This window comes from Molossus molossus, unplaced genomic scaffold, assembly GCF_014108415.1.
Source record: "Molossus molossus isolate mMolMol1 unplaced genomic scaffold, mMolMol1.p scaffold_m16_p_3, whole genome shotgun sequence".
Taxonomy (NCBI): domain Eukaryota; kingdom Metazoa; phylum Chordata; class Mammalia; order Chiroptera; family Molossidae; genus Molossus; species Molossus molossus.
This window is the reverse complement of record NW_023425366.1, coordinates 55,162,593-55,189,797: the sequence shown is the minus strand read 5'-3', so window position 1 is coordinate 55,189,797 and position 27,205 is coordinate 55,162,593. Positions and strand designations below refer to the sequence as shown.

General features: G+C 39.4%; 1 protein-coding gene across 4 annotated transcripts in view; it reads right to left on the bottom strand.

The window, feature by feature from the left end:
• The window catches only part of RASGRF2 (Ras protein specific guanine nucleotide releasing factor 2), a 188,318-nt gene extending 164,841 nt beyond the window's left edge, over positions 1–23,477 (bottom strand). For all 4 annotated transcript variants that reach the window (XM_036278551.1, XM_036278552.1, XM_036278553.1 and 1 more), the window contains exon 1: positions 23,100–23,477. In XM_036278551.1, the coding sequence (XP_036134444.1) occupies positions 23,100–23,387 (288 nt within the window). In that variant the 5' untranslated portion in view covers positions 23,388–23,477. The remainder of the gene's footprint in view (positions 1–23,099) is intronic.
• Between the last annotated feature and the right edge of the window lie 3,728 nt (positions 23,478–27,205).

The following is a 27,205-nucleotide window of genomic DNA, read 5'->3' as shown; positions in this document are numbered from 1 at the left end:
CAGAGGGCACGAGTATGGAGGACAGACCCAGCTCACCAGGAAAACCCCGAGCCCTGTGGCTGACTCTGGGGACCTTCCAGAAGACCGTGCTCAACTGGGAGAGACCTCTACCCAGGAGTGTGGAGAGGAAGGTGGCTACAGAAACAGAGAAAACGCAGCAGAAAAAGGAGGCAGAGAGTAGAGGACCCATAGAAAAGGAAGCAGCCAGGGCTGGACTGAGGAAGGAGAAAGAGACAAAGGAAATGCCTGATAGGGAACCAGCTGCCAGGCAGCCCCTGGAGAAGCTAGAGAAAACATTGCCGTTGCCAAACTGGAGGAGAGCCAGTCAGGGAACACAGCTCCTGGTCGGGAATCTATAGAGTCAATGGCACTGGACTCTGTTGCAGAAATGGAGTTGCTGGGTCTGGAGAAGCTCAAGGGTGAACCACGGCCCCGGGGCTGACGTGTAGGGGCACTCTCCAGGAGCGGCCCCGACGCTCTTCTCGGTCAGGGACTGGCAAAGGAGCCACGGACCCAGCTCTGTTTGCCAAGCCTTTGAAAGGGAAGAAGAAATTAATTCCATCGAGCTGATTTCCTATTTCTTTCTAGTCTAGCACTTATAACCTGAATGATGTTGATTCTTGGCCATTATTCCTGTTGATATTAGGTTGACTTTTTAAGAACACAATTTTAACTATCCTCTTTTCCATTGCTACATTTATAGAATTAATGTGTGTCACAGTGGTCAAGACTTGGAGACAATCAAAGTGTCCTACAATAGAGGATTGGATAAAGAAGATGTGGTACATATACAATGGAATACTACTCAGCCATAAGAAAGGATGCAATACTGACATTTGCAACATGGATGGACCTTGAGAATATTATGCTAAGTGAAATAAATCAGTCACTTAAAGCTAAGAACCATATGATTTCACTCATATGTGGGATATAAAACTGAAACTCATCGGCACACACAACAGTATGGTGGTTACCAGAGGGAAGGGGACAGAGGGTAGGAAAGGGTAAAGGGGGGCAAATATATGGTGACAGAAGATGATTTGACTTTGGGTGGTGAGCACACAATGCAATACACAGATCATGTATCAGAAATGTATACTTGAAACATGATTTATTAACCAATGTCACCCCCATAAATTTAATTTAAAACATATGTGAAACCATCTGGGCCTCACATTTTTTGTGAGAAAGTTTTAATTAACAACTTTAATTTTATAAATATAAAGCTATTTTCAAAGCACCTTTGCATTGCGCATAGCAGTCTCTTCAGACTACGTTTGGTGGCCTTAGTTCACTTTCAAACAAGTTTTTCATTAACTAGCAGGAGTTCCCATAGCACCCCACCCCCTCCACATCCTTCCTGTGCTGGGTCACTTAAAAATAACTACCCATAAAGCATTTACAAATTTCAGGAAAGTATTTTAGTGGAAAAATCACTAGCCATCACAATTGTGGGGACGTGGAGAACCCATGGTAGATCTCAGAAGATTTTCAAATAAAAACTTAATTTTGTAGATAGTTCAAACTTCTTTATTTCCTACCAATGACTACTTACTTTATTATTAGAATCATTGTTTATAATATGTGACCAATTCAGGGAAAAATGCTTTTTATCTAATATCTCTTATTATATGACAATAAAATCTTTTTTTTTATTCCCATGCCACATAAATATATTCATTTAGAATTCTGAATTTTTCTTATTTCCAAGGAGATATTTCATACATAGTTATTAAATGATAAAATAATTATATGATATAAAATTAATTATATAAGATATACAAGTCTATTACAGAAATTAGAACATATAAGTAGGCATGAAGAAAATTAAAATAAGCTAAAATCCACAAAAAGAATAAGTATGAATAGTCAGAACTTATTTTTTTCAAAATTTTTGAAATATAAATTCAAATATTTCTCTTTAAAATACTGATTGTCAGAGAGATGCAAATTAAAATGACTATGCAGTATGACCTCACACTTGCCAGAATGGCAACCATCGACAAATTATCAAACAACAAGTGCTGGCGAGGATGTGGAGAAAGGGGGACTCTAGTACATTGCTGGTGGGAATGCAGACTGGTACAACCACTGTAGAAAACAATATGGCGTTTCCTCAAAAAATTAAAAATGGAACTGCCATTTGACCCAGTGATCCTACTTCTAGGAATATACCCTAAGAAGCCTGAAACACCAATCAGAAAGAATATATGCACCCCTATGTTTATAGCAGCACTACTTATAATAGCTAAGATCTGGAAACAGCCCAAATGTCCATCAGTAGATGAGTGGATAAAAAAGCTGTAAGCTGTAGTACATTTACACAATGAAGTACTATGCAGCTGTAAGAAAGACAGATCTCTTACCCTTTGAAATGACATGGAGGGACCTGAGAGTATTATGCTGAGCAAATTAAACCAGTCAGAGAAAGACAAGTACCACATGATCTCACTTATTCATGGAATATCATGAACAACATAAGCTGTCAATCGAAATAGATCCAGAGGTATGAGAGTAGGGACCAGACTGACAAACCTCAGAGGGAAGGGAGTGGGGGTTGAAAGAGATAAACCGAATAACTTATATGCATATTTGCACAACCAGTGGACACAGAAAATAGGGGAAAGCAGGATAGGGGTGGGAGCAGGGAGGAGGGGGTCAATGAAGGAAAAAAGGGGGGGACATCTGTAAAAAATAAATGAATTTAATTTAATACTGATTGTCTATAAATACTCTTTAATAACTCATTGTCATCATTTACATTGGCAATTATATCACTGTGTAGATATTCCATAATGTAAGTACTCAATGATTATAGTTGGGTGTCAAGGCTGTTTTCAACTTTTCATTATTAAAGGCAATGCTATAATGAGCATCCTTATATGCACAGTTTTGCACACTCATCCAATTGTATCCTTAGGACAGAATCATAGAAGTGGACTTGCTGAATCAGAGTAAACGTGATGAAGTCATGATTTTTATATCACAGGGAAGATACAGCTCATAGATTTTAACACATGCATAATAAGAATAACAAAAAATACTTGATTTAAAATAAAACATAAAATAATAAATATATTTGTATTTGAAAAACACATAGGAAAGTATACATTGTTATTTAAAGGTAAGAGTTTATGTCTATTAAACTATAACTTAGCTGTCAACAAAACACAAACTCTAAAAATAGAATATGTGTAGGGTTCTGTCATGTTTGCTAAACTTGTGCCCAAGAAAAACCAGTAGGTTTATTCAAGAAGCTCCTTAAAAATAGAGCTCTGTGGGCAATAAATCTGGATGTATACTATAATCAGCACTGTGCAATAGAATTATAATGTGCACCACAAATGCAAGCCCTGTATGTCAATTTTAATTTGCTAGTGGCTACGTGGAAAAAAGTAAACAGAAACAGGTAAAATTAATTTTAATAATACATTTTCTTTGACCCAGTGAATTCAAAATATCCTTTTAACATCTAATCAAATTTTTAATAATTATTAATGAGATATTTTAATTCAAATTCCAAAGTGTACATGCATAAACACTTAACAGCACTTTTCAATTTGTTCTGAGTGCTCAAAAGCTACATATGGCTGCTGGCTAACATAATGGGCAGAGCACGACCAGAGCAAAGGTCTGCAAACTTTTTCCATAAAGGGCCAGACACAAAATATTTTAGGTTTGCAGGCCAAGAGGCAAAACCAAGAATATTGTGTCGTTACTTAAATAGCACCTGTTGTCTGGGTGGCCCATCAAGGGTGGTGAGTAGCTTTGCATCCAAGTGCGCTCAGGTGAAGACATTCATTTTAGGCCAGGGCCGCATCACTGTGGTGCTCCACTGTCGGTGAATTCACCCATGATCAAGCTTCTGCTTCCCTTTAGAGCACACATAAGTGTTCATACATAATTGCTCTCTAAAGACAAATGTAATACTGTAATTTTCCCATTGAAACTAGATGCTTTGCTTTTAAAAAGTACTTTTTAGTATGTCTGGGACATCTTCTAAAGAGGAGGTCAGTTACTAAAGCACCACAACACACACATGTACACACAAAGGTGCACTCACGAACCTCAGCAACAACAAACAACAGCCCTCGTTGTAAGAAAGTCTCTTTCCATCTCAGTTGTACCACATGGACTGCTGAACATGCCATTTAAGAGTCTAACCAGCGCTTTGTAATTTTGTCAAAGCTATCAGGAAGTACAGGTGCCATAATTTCCCAGGCAAATCGTGACCCCATGTCCTGAAAATCCAAATGCTCTTATGGGATTATAGAGAAGAATATTTTAAATCAACATTGTCCTGGAAAACTTGGAACCCATGCTGCAGTCTCTATTAAGCAGTGACAAGCCAAATAATATTAAGAATAACAAGTCTTAATAAAACCTAAAATGGAAGATTTTCACTTCTTACCAGAAACTGTGTAAGTCACTAGTGTTGGTGTATTGGGACTACAGCAACACAGTTAATATATAAATACATAGAGATTATGAAGTATCTAGAAAATGCCTGTCTGGGTTTACTGTGATGTCATTAGCAGCAATCCCGAGGAATTCGGGAACTGGGGTCACAGAGGATGTGGCGAGTACACTCTCTGGAAGCATCCGCCTCACTGGCCATCAAGGCTGCCAGGTGAAGAGCCAATGGACCTCTTCCTTTACTCAAAGTGACAGTCTCCAAACAAACCTGCCTTCCTTAAAATAATCTTCAACGAAATGTTTTGTCTTAACATCAAAACTAGAAAGTCTATTTATTGAGGTTCACAGTGGGTAAGAAGGTCAGTGGTATTCTTTCAGGAGTTCTGACTGTGGCCAACATTTCAGTGGAAAGATTGACGGTAAACCCAACGAGGCAAGACACCTGTTAGCAACATTAAAGCTGGGAAAGAATGAGTAGCCCAACTGAGGAGGGTTTAATTGTTTTGTTTTGGTCTTTTTAGATTACAAAAGGTAACATAATCAAATTTAAGCACTGACTAAAATGACCAGTCGAATTTGCCATTCTCTCATCACAATGAAAAATATAAAAACTCACTGCCAAATAAGTAGATAATGTTGTAGTTGTATGAAGAAGCAGCATCTTGAATTTTAGTGACCAAAGATTTTGTGGACCAAGGGGAATGCAGGAAAAGATCAACACCAATCACAGTAAAGGTTAGCTGGTAGTAACATCTGCCATCTTTCCAAGTCAATTTTCAGAGGAAGCACTTTGAAGGCCAAGCACTGAGATTTTCTTTCTCTATGATCATGAATTTTCCTGTCTTTATATTTAATTTTTACCAAAGATCAAAGGCCCTTAGAATATGACACAATACAGATGTCCATATACCTTTAGGCTCTTACAAATACACACACAGCAAAGAGCTTTGAAAACACAAATAAATGCCACGTGTCTTAGTGTGGAGGCTACCACTTTTGCTTCCATGATGGTATTTTATTTATTTATTTTTTTTGAATTTTATTTATTTATTTATTTATTTCTTACAGATATTTTACCTTTTTACCCCATTGGCACCCCCCACCACAACCCCCTCCACCCTGTCCCCGGCTTAGTTGTCCATGTCCATTGGTCATGCATACATGCATATAAGTTCTGTGGTTTATCTCTTCCCACCCCCCACCCCCCATCCCCTCTTCTGAGGGATGTCAGTCTGTGCCCTACTTCCATGTGTCTGGGTCTACTGTATTCCTCAGACTGTTATGTTCATTATATTCCGTATATAAGTGAGATCATGTGGTATTTGTCTTTTTCTGCTTGGCTTCTTTCACTTAGGATAATACTTTCCAGGTCCCTCCCATGATGGTATTTTAAAATGCACCGTAAATTAGTAAAAAATTTTAGGAGAAGAACTAGCACATCAATCAAATATGCACATTGAAAACATCCTAATTTCAAAAAATGGAAGACATTCTAATCCAACTATACTTAAAGTCAATGGAATATGGCCTGATTAAGCATTTGTACTTTGTACATTCAAATGGAGCTCATTGGTCATGGCCCCACGCCCTCTAACTATAATCAGAACAAATATCATCCCTATGGAGAGCAACTTCCACTGAAAAACATTCATAGTCTAGTTTTCTTTCCAGAAATTAGACTACCATGTTTGGCCATATTTATCTCTGTATTTTATTCACAGATGAGATCACAGTTTCATTCCAAACATTTTACATTGAGTTTCCAACCAGTTCCATAACTACCTTGAAATGCAAGTGGGGTATTTATTAGAGAGAACAGTTTTTCATTAAGGTGGAGAAGTTGGGAAAAATACCCTCATCATTGTGGTTAAAATAATGCCTCTCACTTCCTGCGTTTTTGTTTGCTCGTGTTTGCATGTGCCTCCACCTGCCCTGAAGGGTTCTCCACAGATGCCAGCCTGCCGCTCACTGTAGCACTACTTACAGCAGCAAAGCAAAACTTTATAACATTAAAGCAACCAAAATATCCAATGGGAGAAGAATGGATATTTTACATCTGTGTGAGAGAAAGAATGCTGTATGGTCATTAACAGTAAATTTTCAAAGTTTACTGGCAAGTAAAATGATAATAATGTTCAATAAAGAAATCAGGATCCAAAACTTAACATACAATATGATCCAAGTATGCCCCCTTGAAAGCGTGTCTATTCATTATGTGCATACACAGCAAAAAACCCTAGAGGAAATCCTCCAACAAGCCAATACATAGTGTTCGCTGAGGGACGAAATTTCAGGTTTTAATTTAATTTTATTGTTCTCTGTGATTTTCAAAATTTTCACAATAAACATTATTCCTTTCTTGAGACTAATTTAAATTTTAATAATGTGTCTTGAAAAGTTACAAGTTGTAAAAGAAACACAAGTAACAGAGTTATGAATAAATCAAATGGATAAAATATATGAAACCATTTTGAAAGCTAAGTAGAATTATGCACATATTATTTAATTTTAAAATATGAATAATAACTACTATTTTAATTTTCATTGCAATAGAGGGTTGGATACTAGTTAAGTCAGAGTTCTCATTTCAGTTCTTAAGACTCAATTATTTATAAACAAACAAGCACTATTTTTTATTCCTGATCAAATGTCCAAGGAATTACAAATGCCCTCACTGTCCTTTCACGAAACTGGAATACAGATGCAGGTATTCTGACTGGTATCTATTTGGGCTACAATAGTGCCAGAACAACCAATCACTTCTATATCTAACTCGTAGAATAAAAAAATATACACTATATGTATCCATTCACTGACTTCCTTCTCCACCCTAGCTTTCTTAAGATATAATTGACAAGTAACATTTTATAAGCTTAAAGTATAAATTTAATGAAGAATGTGATGATTTTATACACTATGTGCTGTGCAATGGTTACTCTGATAAAGCTTAGTTAACAAATCCATCACTTCATATCATTATCTGTGTGTATGTGTGTGTGTGGGTGTGCGCGCGCACATGTGTGTTGGAAATATTTAAGATCTACTCTTAGTAAATGTCAAGTATACAACATAATATTGTTAACTATAGTCACCACGCTGAACCTTAGATCCCCAGAAATATTATTTTTATAAATTTTAAAAAAAAACACTTTTAAAAAATGGCAGTTTATATTAAAAAGGAGAAAGCTGTATGTTTATTTACTTTTCAATATACATTTTAAACACTCTCTATAAAACAACTAAACTTTTAAAGCACAAAATTTAATTTAGCTACATTTTGCTTCTAAATAAATTACTTACTAATCTCACTTTAATATATTTAATACTTATTACAGTCAGAAGGACCTATACAACAGAAAGGATTTAAGTAACAAAGAAAAGTCCATTCACTGATCTATTCTATTAATATTCTCCTGCACTTAGTAAAAGTAATCTTCCAACTGTTTCTTAAGGAATGTCTCATCCACTAAATATCCTCCATAGGATTTCTAAAGATGCTTGCACACTGGGCAGAGAAGCTGGTTCATTCTCAACCTGGACCACAAAAATGAACAGAATATGCATCTGTAGTAACCAAACTTGCAACTGATTTGCTGTTTAAATCACCCTCATTTAAATGAAAACATTTAATTGTGAAGTATTTAAAACAATATTTTTGCAGAATTTTAGTTTACAAATTCCTTTTCACTTAGATTAGTAATTATTTTAATACTGCCACTTTCTTTATGATGTAGGAATTATCATGCTCATTTTCCAGATGAGAAAATTGACTAAATTGACAAGCCACAGCTGTTATTGGTAGATCCAGAACTTGAACTCGAGAACTTTGCCTCAATGTCCTGGGCATTCTGTACCACGCAACCAGATGGAATGTCATTCCATCTTCAGCGCTAGAAGGCTAGGACATGGCAGGTGAGCAGGAAGGAGGATGGTCTCAGCTCAACCTGGCATGCTGAAAGTGAACTTTATAATGATATCCACAGCAGGAAATTACAGCTAAGGCACCACAATCACAGGATGCTACTGTTCAACCCTTTGACTCACAGTTCCAGAGACAACAGGTGAAAATCGCCAACAAAACAAACACAAGAAGATACTTTGGCTCAGAACAAAAAGACTGTGTATATATAAATGCCACTTTTCATTTGATAATATTTACAGGAATGGCATGTGTTAAAAGTATCATTCTCTGTTGCCCAATGTTTTAGACAACAGTATTCACTGCTCTGGGTCAGAGAAGACTGCAACCTAGTTACACCTAGTGGCCAAGAAGTGGTAGCATAAATTAAGGCACTAAGAAATGTTCTGAGTCATAAGCCATAGTTAGGCAAGGTCTGAAGTGCCAGGGAGAGCTGTGTCTTTTACATCTTCAGTGCCGGGCACCTCATGGTACTGACCAAACACCAAGAAAGAAGCCTGCACTGGACGTCAGCAGCACGAGAGAAAGATGGAGTGACCTGTCCCCAAAACCCCACTTTCTACCATGTCCCAACTCTCAGGCCCGCAGCCCAGATTCAAGCACACAGAGACTGGAGCTTGTGCAAGCTGATTCTAACGCTTCCCTTAGATAAATACGAGCCCAACGCTTTGCTGCACTAACTTATTTTCATGAATCTGGGTGGAAACAATAACTTGTCTTATGGGCTTTATGAAGGTGGCCAGATCAGACTGAGAAGTTTTCCACTTAAACTGCAAATGTACTGAGACGAAGAAGAAGAAGAAGAAGAATGAGTAATACAAAAGCTTTTCCATCATGGTTAAGAGGGGAAAGCTGTATTTTGTTAAGCAATATTTCCAGTTCCTAGGTAAGGGCCAAGCTCAACAAATGCTAAGTTACTAAACTAGGCTCTATTATTATTGTCACTTTTTAAAGGTTTACCCTAGGTTAATTACTAAACCACTCTAAGATTTAGCATCCATATTTGCAAAATAAAAAAGACACTGTCATCTCAATAAGGTTGTGAAGGTGAAATGAGATAATGTATGTAAAATGATGCTTGGCTCTTTAACCTGCTCAACAGACAGTAGATCTTATAATTGTATAATACAAAACAATGTTCATAAAAATCTAACAAGTTAGGCCTGGCCAGTGTGGCTCAGTGGCTGAGCGTCGACCCATGCACCAAGAGGTCGCCAGTTTGATTCCTGGTCAGGGCACATGCCCAGGTTGTGGGCCCAATCCCCAGTGGGGGGCATGCAGGAGGTGGCCAATCGATGTTCTCTCTCATCGATGTTTCTATCTCTCTCTCCTTCTTCCTTCCTCTCTCTCTCTCTAAAAATCAATAAAGAAAACAAAATTTTTTTTTAAACCTAACAAGTTAGTATCCTAGGAATAGTTTCATTTTGCTTTGATTTACTTTCTAAGAAGAGATGGCTTAGTCTAGAGAAAGATAACTGCTTTGAATTAAATCTCTTGGTACTGACCAGACACCAAGAAAGAAGCCTGCACTGGACGTCAGCAGCACGAGAGAAAGATGGAGTGACCTGTCCCAACTTTCTACCATGTCCCAACTCTCAGGCCCTCAGCCCAGGTTCAAGCACACAGAGACTGGAGCTTGTGCAAGCTGATTCTAACACTTCCCTTAGATAAATACGAGCCCAACGCTTTGCTGCACTAACTTATTTTCATGAATCTGGGTGGAAACAATAACTTGTCTTATGGGCTTTATCTCATTAACTAAATGGATAGGATAGATTAGCTAGACAGAAAGACAGATGATAGATGCTCATCAACATAGGTAGGTAGGTAGATAGATAGATAGATAGATATACATACATACATACATACATAGACAGACATCAGACATCAGACATCAGATGAACAAACTATCTAAGAGGAAAGCTTAAACTAAATCCACTTGTAAAGCATAAAATGAAACTTACACATTAATACCCCTGAAATATACCTCACCACTCAGTTGTAGGATAAAGATAAACAACTATAAAAATCTTATGAACGCCCTTGCCAGTTTGGCTCAGCGGTTAAAGCGTCGGCCTGTGGTCCAGAGAGACCCCGGTTTGGTTCCCGCTAAGGGCATGTGCCTCCATTGCAGTTTGTCCCCAGCTCTGGTTGGGTTTTGTGGGCGGCAACCACTTGATGTGTCCCTTTCACGTTGATGTTTTTCTCTCTCTCTCTCCCTCCCACTCTGTCTGAACAAAGAAATGGAAAAATATTCTCAGGTGAGGATAAAAGTAATAATAATAATACTAAAAAAATATTATGAATATAAAATCATATTTTTGCCTTATTTTGTTCAAAAACACCATATTCAAAGATGTTCAGAATTAAATTGATAAAATAGGATTAGTTGTGATTTGACTTATTAGTATTTTATCATTACTGAATTAGAAGTTTAACTAACAGGTAAACTTTCAGAAAAAAAATTTAAGTAACAGATATTGAGGGGGGGGGCATAACTCTTCCACTGTTTGAAAGAAGTTTCACTCATTTTTTGGTCTCATTATTAAAATTCATTTCTAAGTGGTAAAGGCCATGTCGCTTGTTACAGATCCTCCACTCACCCCACCCAACCTCACCCACCATGTACACATTAATAACAATTAGAAAAGCTGAATGGACACAACACAAAAAACATAATCCATTTGAAACCATTCGAGAGCCCTGGCCAGGTAGCTCAGTTGATTGGAGCATCGTCCCTATACACCAAAGAGGAGGGTTCAATCTCCAGTCAGGGCACATACAAAAATCAAACAATAAATGCATTAATAAGTGGAACAGCAAATCGATGTTTCTCTCTCTCTGTCTGTCTCTCTGTCTGTCTGTCTCTGTTTCTCTCTCTCTCTCTGTCTGTCTTTGTCTTCATTTCTGTCTCTCCCTTTCTCTCTCTCTAAAAAAGTAAAATCAGTCCTGGCCAGTTTTGCTCAGTGGTTAGAGCATCGGCCTGCGGTCCAGAGAGACCCGGGTTTGGTTCCCGCTAAGGGCACGTATCTTGGTTGCAGTTGGTCCCCGGCCCTGGTTGGGTCGTGTGGGTGGCAACCACTCGATGTGTCCCTTTCACGTCGATGTTTCTCTCTCTCTCTCCCTCCCACTCTATCTGAACAAAAAATGGAAAAATGTCCTTGGGTGAGGAAAATAAATAAATAAATAAATAAATAAATAAATAAATAAATAAATAAAGTAAATGAAAGCATCAGTGAACTCACAAGACAGCCAGAACTTAAGAAGTAAAGACACTTTAGAGAGGAGAAGTAAATTAGTGAGTTTGACAGTCTTGGAGGTTGCTCCTCTCAAGGAATTTGCCAGTTTCTAAGTGGTATACAGCCAAGAGTCTAAGCACAGAGCAGCAGTAAGAGGCTGCACGTTGAGTTATTTCGCTCACTGGTGTTGAGATTTTAGCAGTCTCATGGAGCTGGGGAGAGACCAAGAGGTAAGGGGATTTGTAAGCACCCAGAATTGCAGATAAGACCCTGGAAAGGCTATACTTTAGAAATTAGGGCAAATTGGAAATTGACAAATTCTCACAAATCCTGAAACCTAGCTGTCACCAGCTCAATCCCAGAATTGATTACTATAACATAACCCTACGCTGACACCATCAAGAAAGCAAAAGTAAATTCTCCCTGAAGGAAAAACATCATACAGAGCATCAAATCATCTCTCTGCGTTTTCATATACAATGTCCAGCATTCACACAAAATTACAAGATATGAAGGCAACCATTAGCTTACAGCTGAGTTCTTGTCGAAACTGACCCATAGAAACCTTACAGCACTCCAGCCAGAAATTCCCACGTTACAATGAATCAACTCAAACTGAAGAAGTAACAAAGTAGGACGAGCCAAACCTTGTTTATCAAATGGAAAAACATAGCTGGTCTGTGTTCAGCAGCATCTCAGCCTTACATTAAAAAAAAAAAAAAAAAAAATTTAATCATCCCTCTGTGGGGGACTTTATCTGCTCAGCTACCTGAAACAAAGCCATCTACTCAGTGGGACCCTTAATTCACAGAGATTCCCTAAATGTCTGGGCCTGGTTCTCTGGTGGTCTGGCTATTCAGCCTCAGTGTTAGCTGGGCAGAAGCAAAAGGAGATGTAGTTGCTTCTGCCCAGAAGGCAAAACTGAGACTTTGGGGCCGCTGCCAATGGCATAGCTGTTTGGTCTGCCACTTGGAAAACTACATACTGGCAGATTCAAGAGACCCTTCTTAGGAAACATGAACCTGGGGACAAACCATGACTGCTGACTGAACTGTCTGGAACACTCGTGTAGATAGATGCCTGTGGGAAGGGGAGGTTCTCTGCTGGAACCAATCGGAATGAAGCTGCTGATGGAGCCTGACTCCGTGTCTAATGCAGAGGCTACTACACAGGGCAAACTTGTGACTCCTGACAAAGGTGGTCCGTTTGTCTCACAATGGGAGAGACTACGAGGGGGGCAACCCCTCCCCATTCCTGGCAGATTGGCTGCATCAGACCTTCGAACCCCTTTCAGGGTTAGCAGTGCTGCCTCATCACTGTTGATACTTCTTCAGGTTACTGGTTAGCTATTTTCAGCCACACCATTGTGGCCCTTGAAACTAATCTGTGTACTCAACAATGGGCTGATTGTCCAGCTGTCTCTCCCTCATTCCCTCCTGGTCCATACACTTTAGTAAGGCAGTTTGATCACTGAATGCAGTATCCTGAGAAAGGTGTCATCCCTTCTTGGCCACTTCCTGGGTAATGATCAGGACAAAGTAGGGGAGGGGTTGTAGGGCATTATATAGATACGTTTTGAAATTGAGGATTCTGTCTTGACCACTGGCATGATGCATTTTTCTCTCTCATAACAACACCCCCAGGCCAGCCTGGTTGGCACACCCTCAAGGTGGCAGCACAGCTGAAAGGGGATGTCAGGGATTCAGACTTAATTCTGGTTAAGTTTTATGGAAGCACCCTTGCCCTTCTTGCACCTGATCCTTCCAGATGAAAGCTGTAGGTGTGAGTAGGGGGTGACTGGGGGGTGGGGGAAGTGAAGTTAGAGCTACTGGAATGGGACACTCAGATTTTGTGAATAATCATGCTACAAAAAATCTTGTGCGAGCCTTTTGATGCATATTACATGTGTGGGTTTCTAGAGGAAGAGTAAAACCGAGCACTGGGGAGGGAACACCTTAGACCCAAGGAGGTGTGAGGGAGAAAAGAACATTATGACCTTTTGTCTTTTAGAACTGCCCCTGGGGCCTTCCTCCAAAGGGAAAACGTCCCATGGGACCGACCAAGCTGGAAGCTCACTGTTTTGCTTACTGCTGCGTCTTCTGTGATCCATGTGATTGCTGTGGCCACAGGGCAGGAGGGGCGCACCCCAGCTCCCACACCTGTCACAAAAAGCACTCTTGATGTTGCCCCGAACCCCATCCATTTCATGGGCAGAGGATGCCAGGAAGAACAAGATAAGGAGCTTATGCTACATTAAAGTTTTAAACTTCTCTTCATCAAAAGACACTTTTAAGGGAGTAGAAAGACAATCCAGAGTAGGAGAAAATATTTGCAGTACATATAACTGACAAAAGGCTCATGTCTTCATATATAGTAGTATGAATGATATGAAATTTTGATATTCAATAATTTTTGATGTACAAAAATGGCAACTCATATATTTTAATTAATATTAAAAACTTCTACAGGTCCAAGAGACAAGACTGCTCAATATAAAATGGGTAAAAGGTTGAACAAGCACTTCAAAACAGAGAACAAATTGTCAATAAATAGTTGAAAAGGTGCTCAACCTCATTATCAGAGAAATGAAAATAAAAACCAAAAGGAGATACTACTACACACCCATTAGAATGCTTGAAACTAAACAGGTTGCCCTGGCCAGTTTTCTCAGTGGTTAGAGCGTCGGCCTGCGGTCCAGAGGGACCAGGGTTTGGTTCCCGCTAAGGGCATGTACCTCTGTTGTAGTTTGTCCCCGGTCCTGGTTGGGTTGTGCGGGTGGCAGCCACTCGATGTGTCCCTTTCACGTGGACGTTTCTCTCTCTCTCTCTCTCTCCCTCCCACTCTATCTGAACAAAAAATAGAAAAATGTCCTCAGGTAAGGATAACAAAAAAAACAAAACTGGAGAGTTTGATACCAAGTGTTGGCAAAGATGTAGAGCAACTGGAATTCTTATATGCTGCTGGTGGGAACACAAACTGATATAACTATTTTGAAAGACTATTTAGCAGTAATTATTAAAGCCGAATATATTCATGTTCTATAAACCAACAATTTCTTTCCTGGCTATACATTTAACAGAAATGCATGCATGTATGTTTACAAAAGACTTGCACAAGAATTTCCATATCCATATTGTTTGTAATAGCCTCAATTAGAGACAATTCAAATGTCCATCAAATAGTAGACAAAGATATGGAAACTGTTGTATACTCATCCAGAGAAATACTACAAAAGACTGTAATGGGATGAACTGCAACACCCAACAACATGGTTCAATCTCAGAAATATGACCTTGAGGGAAAGAAGCCTGATAACAAAAGAGTACTTACTGCATGAGTCCACACTACAGTTCGAAAACAGACCGAAGTAATCACTACCCTCCATGGTTAGGAGTAGTGAGGAGAAACAGATATGAGGTTAGTTTCTGGAGGAGTGACCACATCCACTGCTTGATCTGGGTACTGCTTACAAAAATATTTTTACTTTGTGAAAATTCATCAAGTAGCACACTTATGACTTATGTACTTTTCTGTATGTATGCTGTACTTTGAAAAGTATGACCATGAACTCTAAGCAGTACAGGAGGTCAATCAGGCCCAGGGGACAGAAATTGTATTATTGGAAAGATCTTATATTGATAAGGTGAGTGTGCAAAACTGCTACTGAAGAAAGAGAATATGGCTTAGAATGAGTAAATTTTCATCTGGTGAAAATAATATTAACTAGCTTAATGTAGAAATGCCAGTAATAATGTCTATCACACCCACCAAACTTTCCCTGAAACTTCCTTATCCATGGCCCCTGCTGTTTGACAGACGATCCTTGGACAGCTCAGTGACCAGTGGTTTTATCTAGCCCCAAAATGTGAACTGAGTGGCTAATCAGATTCTTTCACAAGAATACAAGCTTAAATACACTGCGTAAAGAAGAGATGTTGCAGTGAGAATTAAAACAGAAAAAGGCAGAAAGGGGCCACAACACGCTGAGTCAGTAGCCGGACAGACACAGCAGCCTGGAGTTCGGGAAAACAGAAGCAGTGAGGAACCGAAATGGCATAAACACACTGGAAAACAGGTCAGCCAGTACTAACATCCCAAGAATAGCTAGGTCATAATAAAAGTAGATGGAGACTTGCCCTTATATTGCTTTATAATATCCCCACTGTCCCCCCACCACACGCAGAGGTTACCACAATTCAAGACACCCCTTGTCCATATGTCCCCCTTGCAATGAAAAGGGCTTAAAGCAAATAACCATCTGACAGAAACCAACTAACCCTAAAAAAGTTTAGCAGCACGAGGAAAAGCCAACTACACACTTGATTAATGAAACCTTAGTAATTGCCTTAAAATAACATTGAGTAGCTGTTGGGTCTTGGAATTGATTTTTGAAAGAGGGATGAAACACTGATTTATGGATCACATCCCGACTGTTGCAAAACTATGTAAAATCCTGACAGTGCACCAGAGGTGGAAGCACTCTCTCGGCTGGAAACAAGACCCTTCAGCTGCGGAGCTGAAAGAGTCTGGTAAATGGACTTCAAAAAGGAAAAGAAGAGTCCTCAGCAAGAGAATCACTGGTCATTTAATTTCCCTGTGAGTTAGGACAAATCATGGAAATACCTTTATACCATGATCGTGATTAAACAACTGATTTCAAATTTCTTTCCTTTGGGATTTAATAAGCCAGAACTTATTTAAAAGTGAATTCCACCACCTTTATGTCTTCACAACTACTATCTTAAGTTTTTCCTTTATAACGATATCAAGGAAACAAAAAGAATACAACCATTATAATAACACACATTAAAACAGAATCACATTACTAACGCTTTCCAAGATCATTCTTTTCAGAGTCACATCTAGTACAATCTTCAGTGCCAAACAAGGGCTGTGCCAAAGAGGAAAAACTTCTTTATTTACGAGTGAAATAATATGATATCTGGGACTTGCTCTAAAATAGTCTAAAACAAAACAAAACAAAATGTGTGGAAGGAAACAAATAAAAAGCAGAAAGTTGTCTGTTGAAGCCAGGTGATGGGTATATCGGTGTTCCCCGAACTGTTCTATTTTGTGTGTGTTGAATTAAAAAGTATTTTTTAAAGAGGAAAGGAGGAAAATACTTTCTGAGTGACCCTAGTAATGAAAACAAAAAGTCAAAGAAGAATCATATTAGAAAGGGGTAATAAAAATACCAGCTGACAAATATGCTGACTTTTCATGTGCCAGGCCCCATGGTAAGAGGCTGATGCACACTATTTATTGCCTATGAGCCTGGCAACAACCTGATGACATAGGTACTATCATGATTCCCATCTTACAGGTAGGACCCAGACTGAGAAAGAGAAATGGCTCAACATCATATATCTGGTAAGTAGCTGCATCAAGACTGAAACCCCCACAGTTCAACTCATGAATTGAACAATACACATATTTACTCAACCACACACAATATCATCTGAACTGGAAACTGATATTCTTAAAGTTAAATGAAAGGCAATTCAGCCTGGCCAATGTGGCTCAGTGGTTGCCAGTTCAATTCTCAGTCAGAGCACATTCCCAGATTGCGGGCTTGATCCCCAGTGGGGGGCATGCAGGAGGCACCCAATCAATGTTCTCTCTCATTGATGTTTCCATCTCTCTCTCCCTTTCCCTTCCTCTCTCCCTCTAACATCAATAAAAACTTTTTTTTTTTTTCAAAAAAGAAAGGCAATTCATATTGGATGTGAACCGTCTCCTATTCCTGTGCATCACTGACATCATCTCATCGTGACTTCTCCTGTAATGAGTTGAGATGTTACACAATGAGCCTTACCCAGGCTACCAGCTCCCCATTCCCACAGAGCTAACCCCAGGAAACCTCCTACTTTCCAGACGGCCGTTTAATTCATAGCACTAAACCCACTGTTCAAATTAGTCACACAAATAGCATGGGCTCATAAATACAATTCAGGAAAATGAATCAGGCAATGTCTAAATTAAATCAGACAATGACAAAATAAAACATTTCAGGAGCCTGAAAAGAATGAAAAGTACCAGTAACCAGAGTCCCTCAGTTCCCTGCTGTTTCCATCATCATAAGTCTCAGCAATGTCACATTGGTAAGTATGGGGACAGGTAGCAAAAGAAACTGGGGCCTACATTTCAAAACAATAAAACACTAAAGGATCAATACATTTTATTTTTAAGCATAGATTTTATCACTGCTACTTTATTTGTGTCTTCTCAATCTTATGGGAATTCTAACTTTCATTAACTTTTTCTACTCTGATGCTGTGAGTTATGCTTATATAGGCCTCCCCAACTTTTTCATTTCTTCCTTTACAGTTTGAAAAAAAAAGAAATATTATTTAAATAAACACAGATCAACTCAAACTTTTTTTTTTTTTTTTTGCTATCTCACTAAAAGCATATTTGGGGTATTTTGCATTCACTGGGTGGAGATTTGGGAAAAATAATTTGAATCATTATTTTTCATTAAATCATAAGTTTTTCAAGTGCCAGTAAAAAGGAAAACTGTGAGAACATGTGCTTCCTGCATCTCCATTCCACCTACTAACACCAACGTTTTCTCAAATAAAAAAAGACAAAGAAAAAGAAAAACCTGCTACTATTTTTTCTTAAATATACACACAATCATATTCAAATTTCTTGGGCAAACATGCTAAAATATACCCTTTAGTGAAGTCAAAATAATGTATTTATAATTTCTCAATCAGTTAATATTTTTAAATTATACCAATTAAAATATAATAAATAATTTTGAAATAATGATTAATTTTTTGAATAATGGCCAAATGTTATAAAATAACCAAACATTTACCACAGTGCAGTCTTAAATTAATGTAAACTAGTTTCAGAGAGGAATTTATACTGGGATTAACTTAACAAAATCATTATACATCCTTAGTCCTGAGAACTAAAGCTACCCAAATTGTAAACAGATTGAATTTACAACTCACATCTTGAAATATTGATGATACAAATAAAAATCTGTATACTCTAACACCTATAACTGCATTACAAATGTTTAATATTTAATGATAGAAGATGGCACACTCAATAAACACACACATATTTCTTTCTTATAGGAAAAATGAACAGGCATAAAAACACAAAACTACTTTAAAATTCCAAAATTAGGATTTAAGACCTGGGTAAATCCATACTGTTTATCAATCTGGCTTATTTCATTACAAAATAATCTTAAAGACTAAATTTTTATATTCTTCAAAATTAAAATTATATTGACCATAGAAGGAAAATGTATTGGGCATGTACAAAATTTAAAATATAATCTGCCTTAAACAAACTGCAATATCAACAATTGCTTTAATAAACTTAATAACATTTACTAAAACTTTAATAAATTTAGCATTGGCTCACTAAAACCAGAAACATTTGGTTATCACATTTACTTTAGGACATATCATTACCCAATAAAAGGAATATATCTCTATTTTTTAATTCTTAAAAGAAAAAAATTATGTTATCACACTATAAATAGTTTTCACTATTTAATAGTACATTTAGCTCTCACTAAAACCCGTGGAAAAATACTTGTCACAATAAAAGTGCATTTTTAAGGACATCTGTCACATCATAGATGGATTTTTATGTTGAATTCTTAATAATAAATACAATAATATAAATAGCAATGTTTACTCTAGCCAAAATTAAAATAACTAAACTTTGCTAACCCATAAATTATTTTTATTCATTTAACTTTAAATGGAATATTACAAAATTCCACTAATAAATCATTTTCTTCCCTAAATTATATTTCAAAACTTTTTATAAGATTTAGCAAATATTTTTATTCCATTTTTTCTTTATTTGTGTTCAACAAGTAATGGTTAAAAAGAAAATATTGTGTTAGTTATTATACATCAATTAAACAACATGAACTAGAGTGAAAACCCACCATCCACACTCCTCACCCTCCATATATATTTTAGGACTTGCATGAAGCTCTGCCTAATTCAATAGTATTATTAAAGTCCTCTGCCTGTGGTTAAGTTAGGAATGCTAAAATGACTGGCTAGTAATGAGGTGACAGGAAAATCACATAAACTTGAATCCCTCAAAAATTAAATTAACATGTTCAATTCAGTACAAATATGAGAAGTACCTACTACTTTAAACCTTTAGAACTAAAGAGATATCCTCCCCAACCCCAACCCCCCCAAAAAAACAGCTGAAATCAGGCTGAAGAGAATACTTAACATTATTCAAAAAATAAAGAAAAGGTAGCTTTGTTCCTATATGTCTCTCCTGATAGCAGGCAACACAGACACAGCCACTTAGACTGACCGAGCTGAGCACTGTCACCCTAAGGGCAAATATTTGTTAAGATCCCTACTGGAGTAAATGAACGCCATGTAAACTTGTTTGTAAGTCCCATTTTTTCTTTGAAAATGTAATGGTCTGCAATTGTACTTCTCAAGAATTGCAACTGCCCTTTAAATACTTTTCAAAAAGAAATAAGAATATATAAAAAGTGATTCACCTCCTACAACTACAACCCCCATCCCACCCAGATTTGAAATTTCTTGAAGCTCAGTGGATTTCAATTGTCTCCTTAGCGAGGCAATCAAGATTATTCAGTCTTCATACCTGGAGTAGGATTTTGATTATCTCCCAAGAACTCTTTGAGCTTTACTGTTAGCATAGGTAAAAATGAAAAAAAAGAAAAAGAAAAAAAAAAAACAAAACTAAATCTCTAAGAACTGAAGTGAAGTTCAAATTGGATGAGTTAATGGAGGCTAACACCAAGCCTGGCACATAGAACGCACTTACTAAATGCAAATTCTCTTCTTTCTTAAATACCTTCACCTGGAATGAAAGGTAAGTTGTGTTTTTTTTTTATTTTCCATAAGTGGAGCTGTCTTAGAAAGAAGTACCAACAACACACATTTTCAAGGAAAGGAACACCCCTTAAAGTCATTTTGATTATATCACCATAACTACCACTAAGAAGTAACCACTATGGAAGGTTGAGAGCCTTGCAATTTCCCAACGACCTACCAAGATGAAATCTTGGGACACTATTGAAAAAATGGAGCAATGCAAGTATTCCTTCAACCTAGGCACATTTGGGAAGTGAAAAAACACCTTCCTTTTTTCTTCTTGACTAGGAACAGTTTAAGACAAAGTGGTTAAAAAACAGTTTTTTTCTTTTGTCAATCAACTTACTTTGAATTATTATTTAGATGAATCAAATCAATGAGTGCTTTCTTTTTATAACTTACTTAAAAACACAATTTGAATTTGAAAATTATATGAAGGAGTAGTATTTAAATTGGCAAGAATGACTAGAGGCATTTTATAGCAAAACTTATATCAACTATAGTAACTGTCAACGACATCGCAATATGTCGCTCTACAACATGAATGATAAGAATGTCTCTGTCTCAGGCAATAATGTTACTACTACAGGTTTGCACACCTGCTGATCTGATTTATCAGAATGTCCACTTCAATCATCTGCTTGTCCTTAGCTTCTCAGATGCAGTATTTATTACAGAGGCTGGGAATTTTTAAATCTTGTGAAATCATCTTTCACATCCATTATACAGCAAAAAGCTCACTCTGTCTGTTATAACCTTAGAAAACAGACGTCATTATTAGAAAGCAACTTGGAAATCATCCTAGCCAAACCCTTAATTTTCACATATTAAGAAACAGATTTCATTAACAGATGAAGAAAAATAGAGAAAATGTTAAGAGATTTGCATAAAGACGTCACATAGAAACCTGGTGGAGGAAACCCGCTCAGCCTCCGTAAGTCCTATTTCAAGCCATAACCTGCAACTTTGTGGGACTGATGGAGATATTTATGTGGAAATCTCCAGAAGCACACTAGGAAAAGCAGACCCTGAGATGGTCCCTGGTGGGAGGACATTAACCACACAAATTAACTGAAAGGGAACACACTGCATAAACTGTACATTTAAGGTAGGAAGTTTTCTTGTTTCTTATCTTCACAGTTTCATCTTAATTCTTCAAACACACCCAGGCAGGCAGTGGTGGAGAAAAGCATCAGTCTGCTAAACTAACTCAAGTCACAGAAACATGCCTAAAAGAAGACAAAGTTTGACAGATTTCCCAATCCAACTTCTAATCCATTTGGAAGTCTTGTTCTCTTCATGTCAGTTTTTCTACAAATATCAAAGGTTCTAATTTCTAAACTCTGAGAGATGTATAAAACGATTGAGAAATACTCATAACTTGTATGATAAGCAGATTTTTTCATAGGATGACCTGTTTAGGAACTTCCATTAGAAAGTGGCACAAAAGTCAATCTGGAGGTTACATTTCTTTTTCAAAGTGTGGTGTAAAGAAAATTGTCCTGAAGATGAGAGTTCAACTATTTCCCGAGTAGAAAAATGTTGCTTTTCATATTACATTAACTAACAGACAGCCATATACATTGCAACAGGTAACAACTCCCCACCCCCCAACTCCTCTTAATTTTACACAGTATTTTATGAGCACCAAGGGGTCAGGTGTGCATCTTATGCACCATCCCATTCCTAGCGCCTCCCACAGCCACCCTAGGTGGTTCGCAGTAGAAACTGTTTAGTCTGACTTCCACCGAAAATTCGGCTGCGAAATATTTATATGCAATAACAAAGACAACCAGTCCCCTTTTTTTCCAAGCTGAAGACCTAGAAACAAAGTGAGAACATTTGGGAGCATAAAATTAGTCTGCTTTAACTTTAATAACCAAATGGTGATTCAAAAAAATACAAACTTCTCATTTTCAGGAATGGGGCATGGGAGTTACTAAATCTAGAGGGAATTTTTCCTCCCTGAGTGGTACATAGCAAAATTAACAAAATTATGACCCGGAATAAAAAGGTCATATTAGTTTTCAAAGCACTCATTTAAAAGTACAGTGAATATGTCTTTTTAAATACCCACAGGTTTAAATATAGCAGGAATGTGCTACCAAATACTAATACTGGGGGGATTAGATACACATTTACCTTCGTGATTAGACCCAGTAGGTCAAATGTTAGCAAGGTAAATTGACATAACTACAAAGACAGATTGAAAAGGGACAACAGAAAGTGCCTGTCCGTCCTGGGAGCCAACCAGCAGTCAAACATCTGCAGGAAAACAACCTACACGCACCAGCCAGGTAAGGGAGAAACCTAACTTTCCCAAATAAGTTAGTTCCGTCTCGCCTATCTAAATCCAACAGGTGTCAACACCTGTCACCAGACTAAATCCTTCCGAGAAACTCCAGGGAGCAATGTGTGCTTAGTGATGAAGCTGAAAGCCCCGACCGCTGTCAGGGTCAAGTCGAGCCCCTATTCCCAGTGATTACATGAGGTGGGGAGAAGGAGGGATGGAGATGGGGAGGCGCGTGAAAATATCCTGCCACTAACGCAGCGGGGGAACCCCGGGTCTGGAGCACGGAGCCCGCGTTCGGTCGATCCCTAGACCTCTGGGGTTGGGAGGGCTGGGGAGTGCCGCGGCCGGAGGCAGGGAGGCTGGGGAGGGAGGGCGCCTGGTACCTGCTTGTCCAGCGCGTCCCGGGCGCCGCCCGGCCCGGCACCGGCCCTGGGCGGCGCGGGCGCCCGCTCGCAGCTGCAGCCCTCCAGGAGGTACATGCCCGCCGGGCGGCAGCTCTGCTCGCCCTCGAAGTAGAAGAGCACATTCTGGTAGAGGGCGAACCACTTCTCGTGCCAGCGGCTCGCCTCGGCTGCCTTCTTGCTCAGGAAGCCGCGCTTGGTGCCCTCCTTGCGGGCCAGGAAGGCCAGGTACAGGGCGTGCCCCTCGTTGTAGCGCACGCTCTTCTGCATGGTGAGGGCGCGGGGGCTCACCCCTGCCTGGCGGCCATCTCCTGCCTGGCTCCCCCCTGGGCTCGCTCGCTGGGGTCCAGACTGGCAAAGGGCGCCCCCTTTCCTGACGCTGCGCACAGGGCACCCCGCTGGCCTCCGGGGCGCGGCGCCGCGCGGGTCCGAGGGGCGCCCGGCTGCCGCCGCCCTCCTGGAGCGAAGCCCTGGGAGCCCCCGATGCCCGCGCGGATTGTGGCCCCGTGAGGGCGCCCGGGCCACCCGTTGCTTTGCCCAAAGTTGCGGGAGCCGGAGACCCCGCGGCGGGCTGGGGCGGCGCGACGCGCCGGCAGCCCGAGGACTGTCTTTGGGCAACTCGCTCCGGAGACAGAAGGTAAAACGTCACGTGGGAGATCAGCTGTAATCGGCTTGGAGACCGATTTAAAGGGCAAAGTCGGTGCGGCGGCGGTGACGGCGGCGGTGGCGGTGCTGCCCGCTCACCCCGGCGCGTGTCCCTCCCTCGCCAGCCGGGCCAGGGCCGCTGCCTCTGCTCCCGCGCCAATGGGGCGGATCGCGGGGAGGTGGAGGCGCGTGGAGACAGCACACACCCGCTCCCACGCTCGCTCGCACACACAGACAAATAAATATACTCACATGTACACAAATGCACACTCAAACACCACACAGTCACAACACACAAACGCTCGCATTTACACAGTTACACACGCAACACTTACACAAAAAATACAAACACACAACTAGTCACAAAACACTCATACAAATACTCGCATTCGCAAAAATACACACAATACTTATATAGAAAAGTATGCATTCACATATATACAAATACACCCACCATATGCACTCCTACACACAAAAATGCAAACCCATATACAAATGCACACTTACACAGGCAACTACACACACACTGATATGGTCACCCAAACACACATTTACATTCACAAACCATACTCTCATACACACACCCAAACTCACACATGCACACAACATAAACATCTGCACACATTTACACTCGACACATTCATACACAACTCATACAAAATACACACAAATACATACTCATACACAAGAACTCACAAACATGAGTACATATTCATGTGAATTCATAACTTTCCCAAACCCACTCACACATACAACACGTTCGTCTGTCACATCCATGCACTTGCACTCGCCCATGCATGTGTTTCCATGGCAATGGGTGGAGTCACAAGGTGGCTTTGCATAATGGCAACCTTGACTTTTCCCTGTATACTTGCATTATTGTACTTAAAACAAGAATGAAGGTTAATGAGTGCAACCCCCCCTCCCCCTCCGTATCAGATGTTGTTGGCTCTGGAGGGGAGGAAAAATAATTTTCCTTTTACCCTTCTCTGTTCTTCTGGCTGGTTTAAAATTGAATTGACATGAGACAGATTAACAGGAGAAAATAACCAAATTTATTACATATGTACATATGGGGGCTCCATACAAATGTGAGACCCAGGAAAATCTGTCAATTAAGGTTTCTATGCTCTTTTGAACTAAGGAGAAAGGGGTGAGGGTTGTGGTTTGGGACTTCAAAGTGCAGAAAAACAATTCACAGAGAGATGAGAAGAGTTAATGTTTAGTAAATAAACATGTGCTGGACCATTTGAAACAATGGGACACAGAGAAGACTAATCAAATGGGCCTTGCTAGGTTCCTTCCTCTCATACACTAGTTCATATTAAACTACAGTTATCTATGACAGTGATTTCTCAGAATTAAGGTAAAAGAAGCTAAAATTTCAGCTTTGAGTTTTCAACCAGGAAAAAAATCCCAAACAAGGGAGACTTGCAATCCCTGGCAGAACCTATCCCCAGAAGCCATGCTGTCCCAGGTTCATTCAATACCCTCGCTAGGACTGGAATTCATTTGATTAAACAAATCTTATAGGCACAGCCAGGAAACCAAAACCCCCTACTATAAGATGTAAGTGGAAGAGAAATGATGTGCCCAATAGCTGCAAGAGAAAGCTATTGAAACTCACAGGGAAAACTGGTATTTGATTCTGTTATATACATTTTTTTTATTCCCCTTAGTCACTAATCATAAACATGGTTTGCTATAAAGTATTTATTGTTAAAAAATAATAGTAATAGCCCTGGCCAGTTTGGCTCAGCGGTTAGAGCATTGGCCTGCGGTCCAGAGAGACCCAGGTTCGGTTCCCGCTAAGGGCACGTGCCTCAGTTGCAGTTTGTCCCCAGCCCTGGTTGGGTCGTGTGGGTGGCAACCACTCGATGTATCCCTTTCACATCGATGTTTCTCTCTCTCTTTCTCTCTCTCTCCCCCGCCCCCACTCTATCTGAACAAAAAATGTCCTCGGGTGAGGATAAAAAATAATAATAATAATAAAATCCCTTCCTGGGCCATGAATTGTGATAATACACCTGTCTTGTACCACTAGTTGATGTTCATAAATTGGTAGCCCAGGGGTTCTGTTTGTTTTGTAAGTGCTATTTTTACAGAATATTTTAACTGCCTCCTGAGCAGCTGAGTGTTTTGGGTTTTGGTTTTTTTCCATTTTACCTAAAAAAACAAAACAAAACCTTTCACTATTAAAAACTATATAATAGGGAAATTGCCATTTGAAATTAGCATGAGAATAGTGATTTTTTTTTTTTAACGTATTTTTAAATGTCTAAGAGACAGCGCTATGCTAATTTGGGTTTAATCCAGCTGGGTTGTTCTTTAGCGGAGATACAGAATAGAGACAATAAGTAAATGTGGAAGTTGTTCTGAGCCAGATACTAGATGCAGAGGAGATGGCAAGTGCCTCAGGAGACCTTTTATTTCTTTCTCTGTGGTCGAATTCCAGCTCTGAGATCTGTAAGCGAGTTGACACCTGCTTAGTTGATGAGCTCCAGTTTTGAGAGGAAACCATTAAGGGTGTGAATTCATACAAAAACAATTTCGCAATGAGTATTCGAACCTTCTAATCACTTGTTTTTTCAGATGTGAACCATTCTTTTCCCCAATAAGCAATGTCTATGGTGTTGAGGCTAATCTCAGTGCTGATTCATCCTTTCTGTCTACTCAAATGTCCTTTCATCTGAACTACAAGAATTATTCTTCTCAGCCTCTTATTCCGTCATTACTTCCTACCATGTAAGGTTTGTGGCCATCATATGACGCCTAACAGTGACAGAAGGTAACTGGTTTCCTCTGAAATTCGGCTGATAATCATTGTGAGTTAATTATGGAAATTCACTGTGAGAACTATTTTTGATCATCTGTTATGTCCTCAACACAGTTTTTAGGTGATGTAGAAGATACAGAGAAAAGACTCTGCCTCTGCTACTAGTGTGCTCAGTCTACTAGGAATAGGATTTCGTGTTCAGGCACTGCCTCTCACCAGACTGCCTGCTTCTCCCAGGCAGGGCTGTCTCCCTAATCCCTGCAGCACCCTTGTAGGAGGATTTATATGCAATAGGCACACAAACGATGCATAGCTGTTTCCAAATTAATTTAATATTCAGTGATTGAATTGTTAAAGAGGCATACACATTTGCAAATATTAGATCATTCCACACAAGACTGTAAGAGATGAAAACAAGAAATCCCTGGACAACCTCAAGAAGCTATAGCCAGTCTGATGGGCATTTGCGGCCTTTAGCCTCCTTTGTTCATATAGAAACTGCGTCCCTGGAATGGTGCTACCTGGAAACACAAAGGGCCAGGAGGCTATGTAAATGAGGATGCTTTTCCCACAGCTGAGCAAACAGGTTGGTAAAAGGGACTCTGTTCCCAGCGAGTGGGAACACGCTCTTCTGTGAATTCATTGTTTTCTCCTCTTGTATTTCATG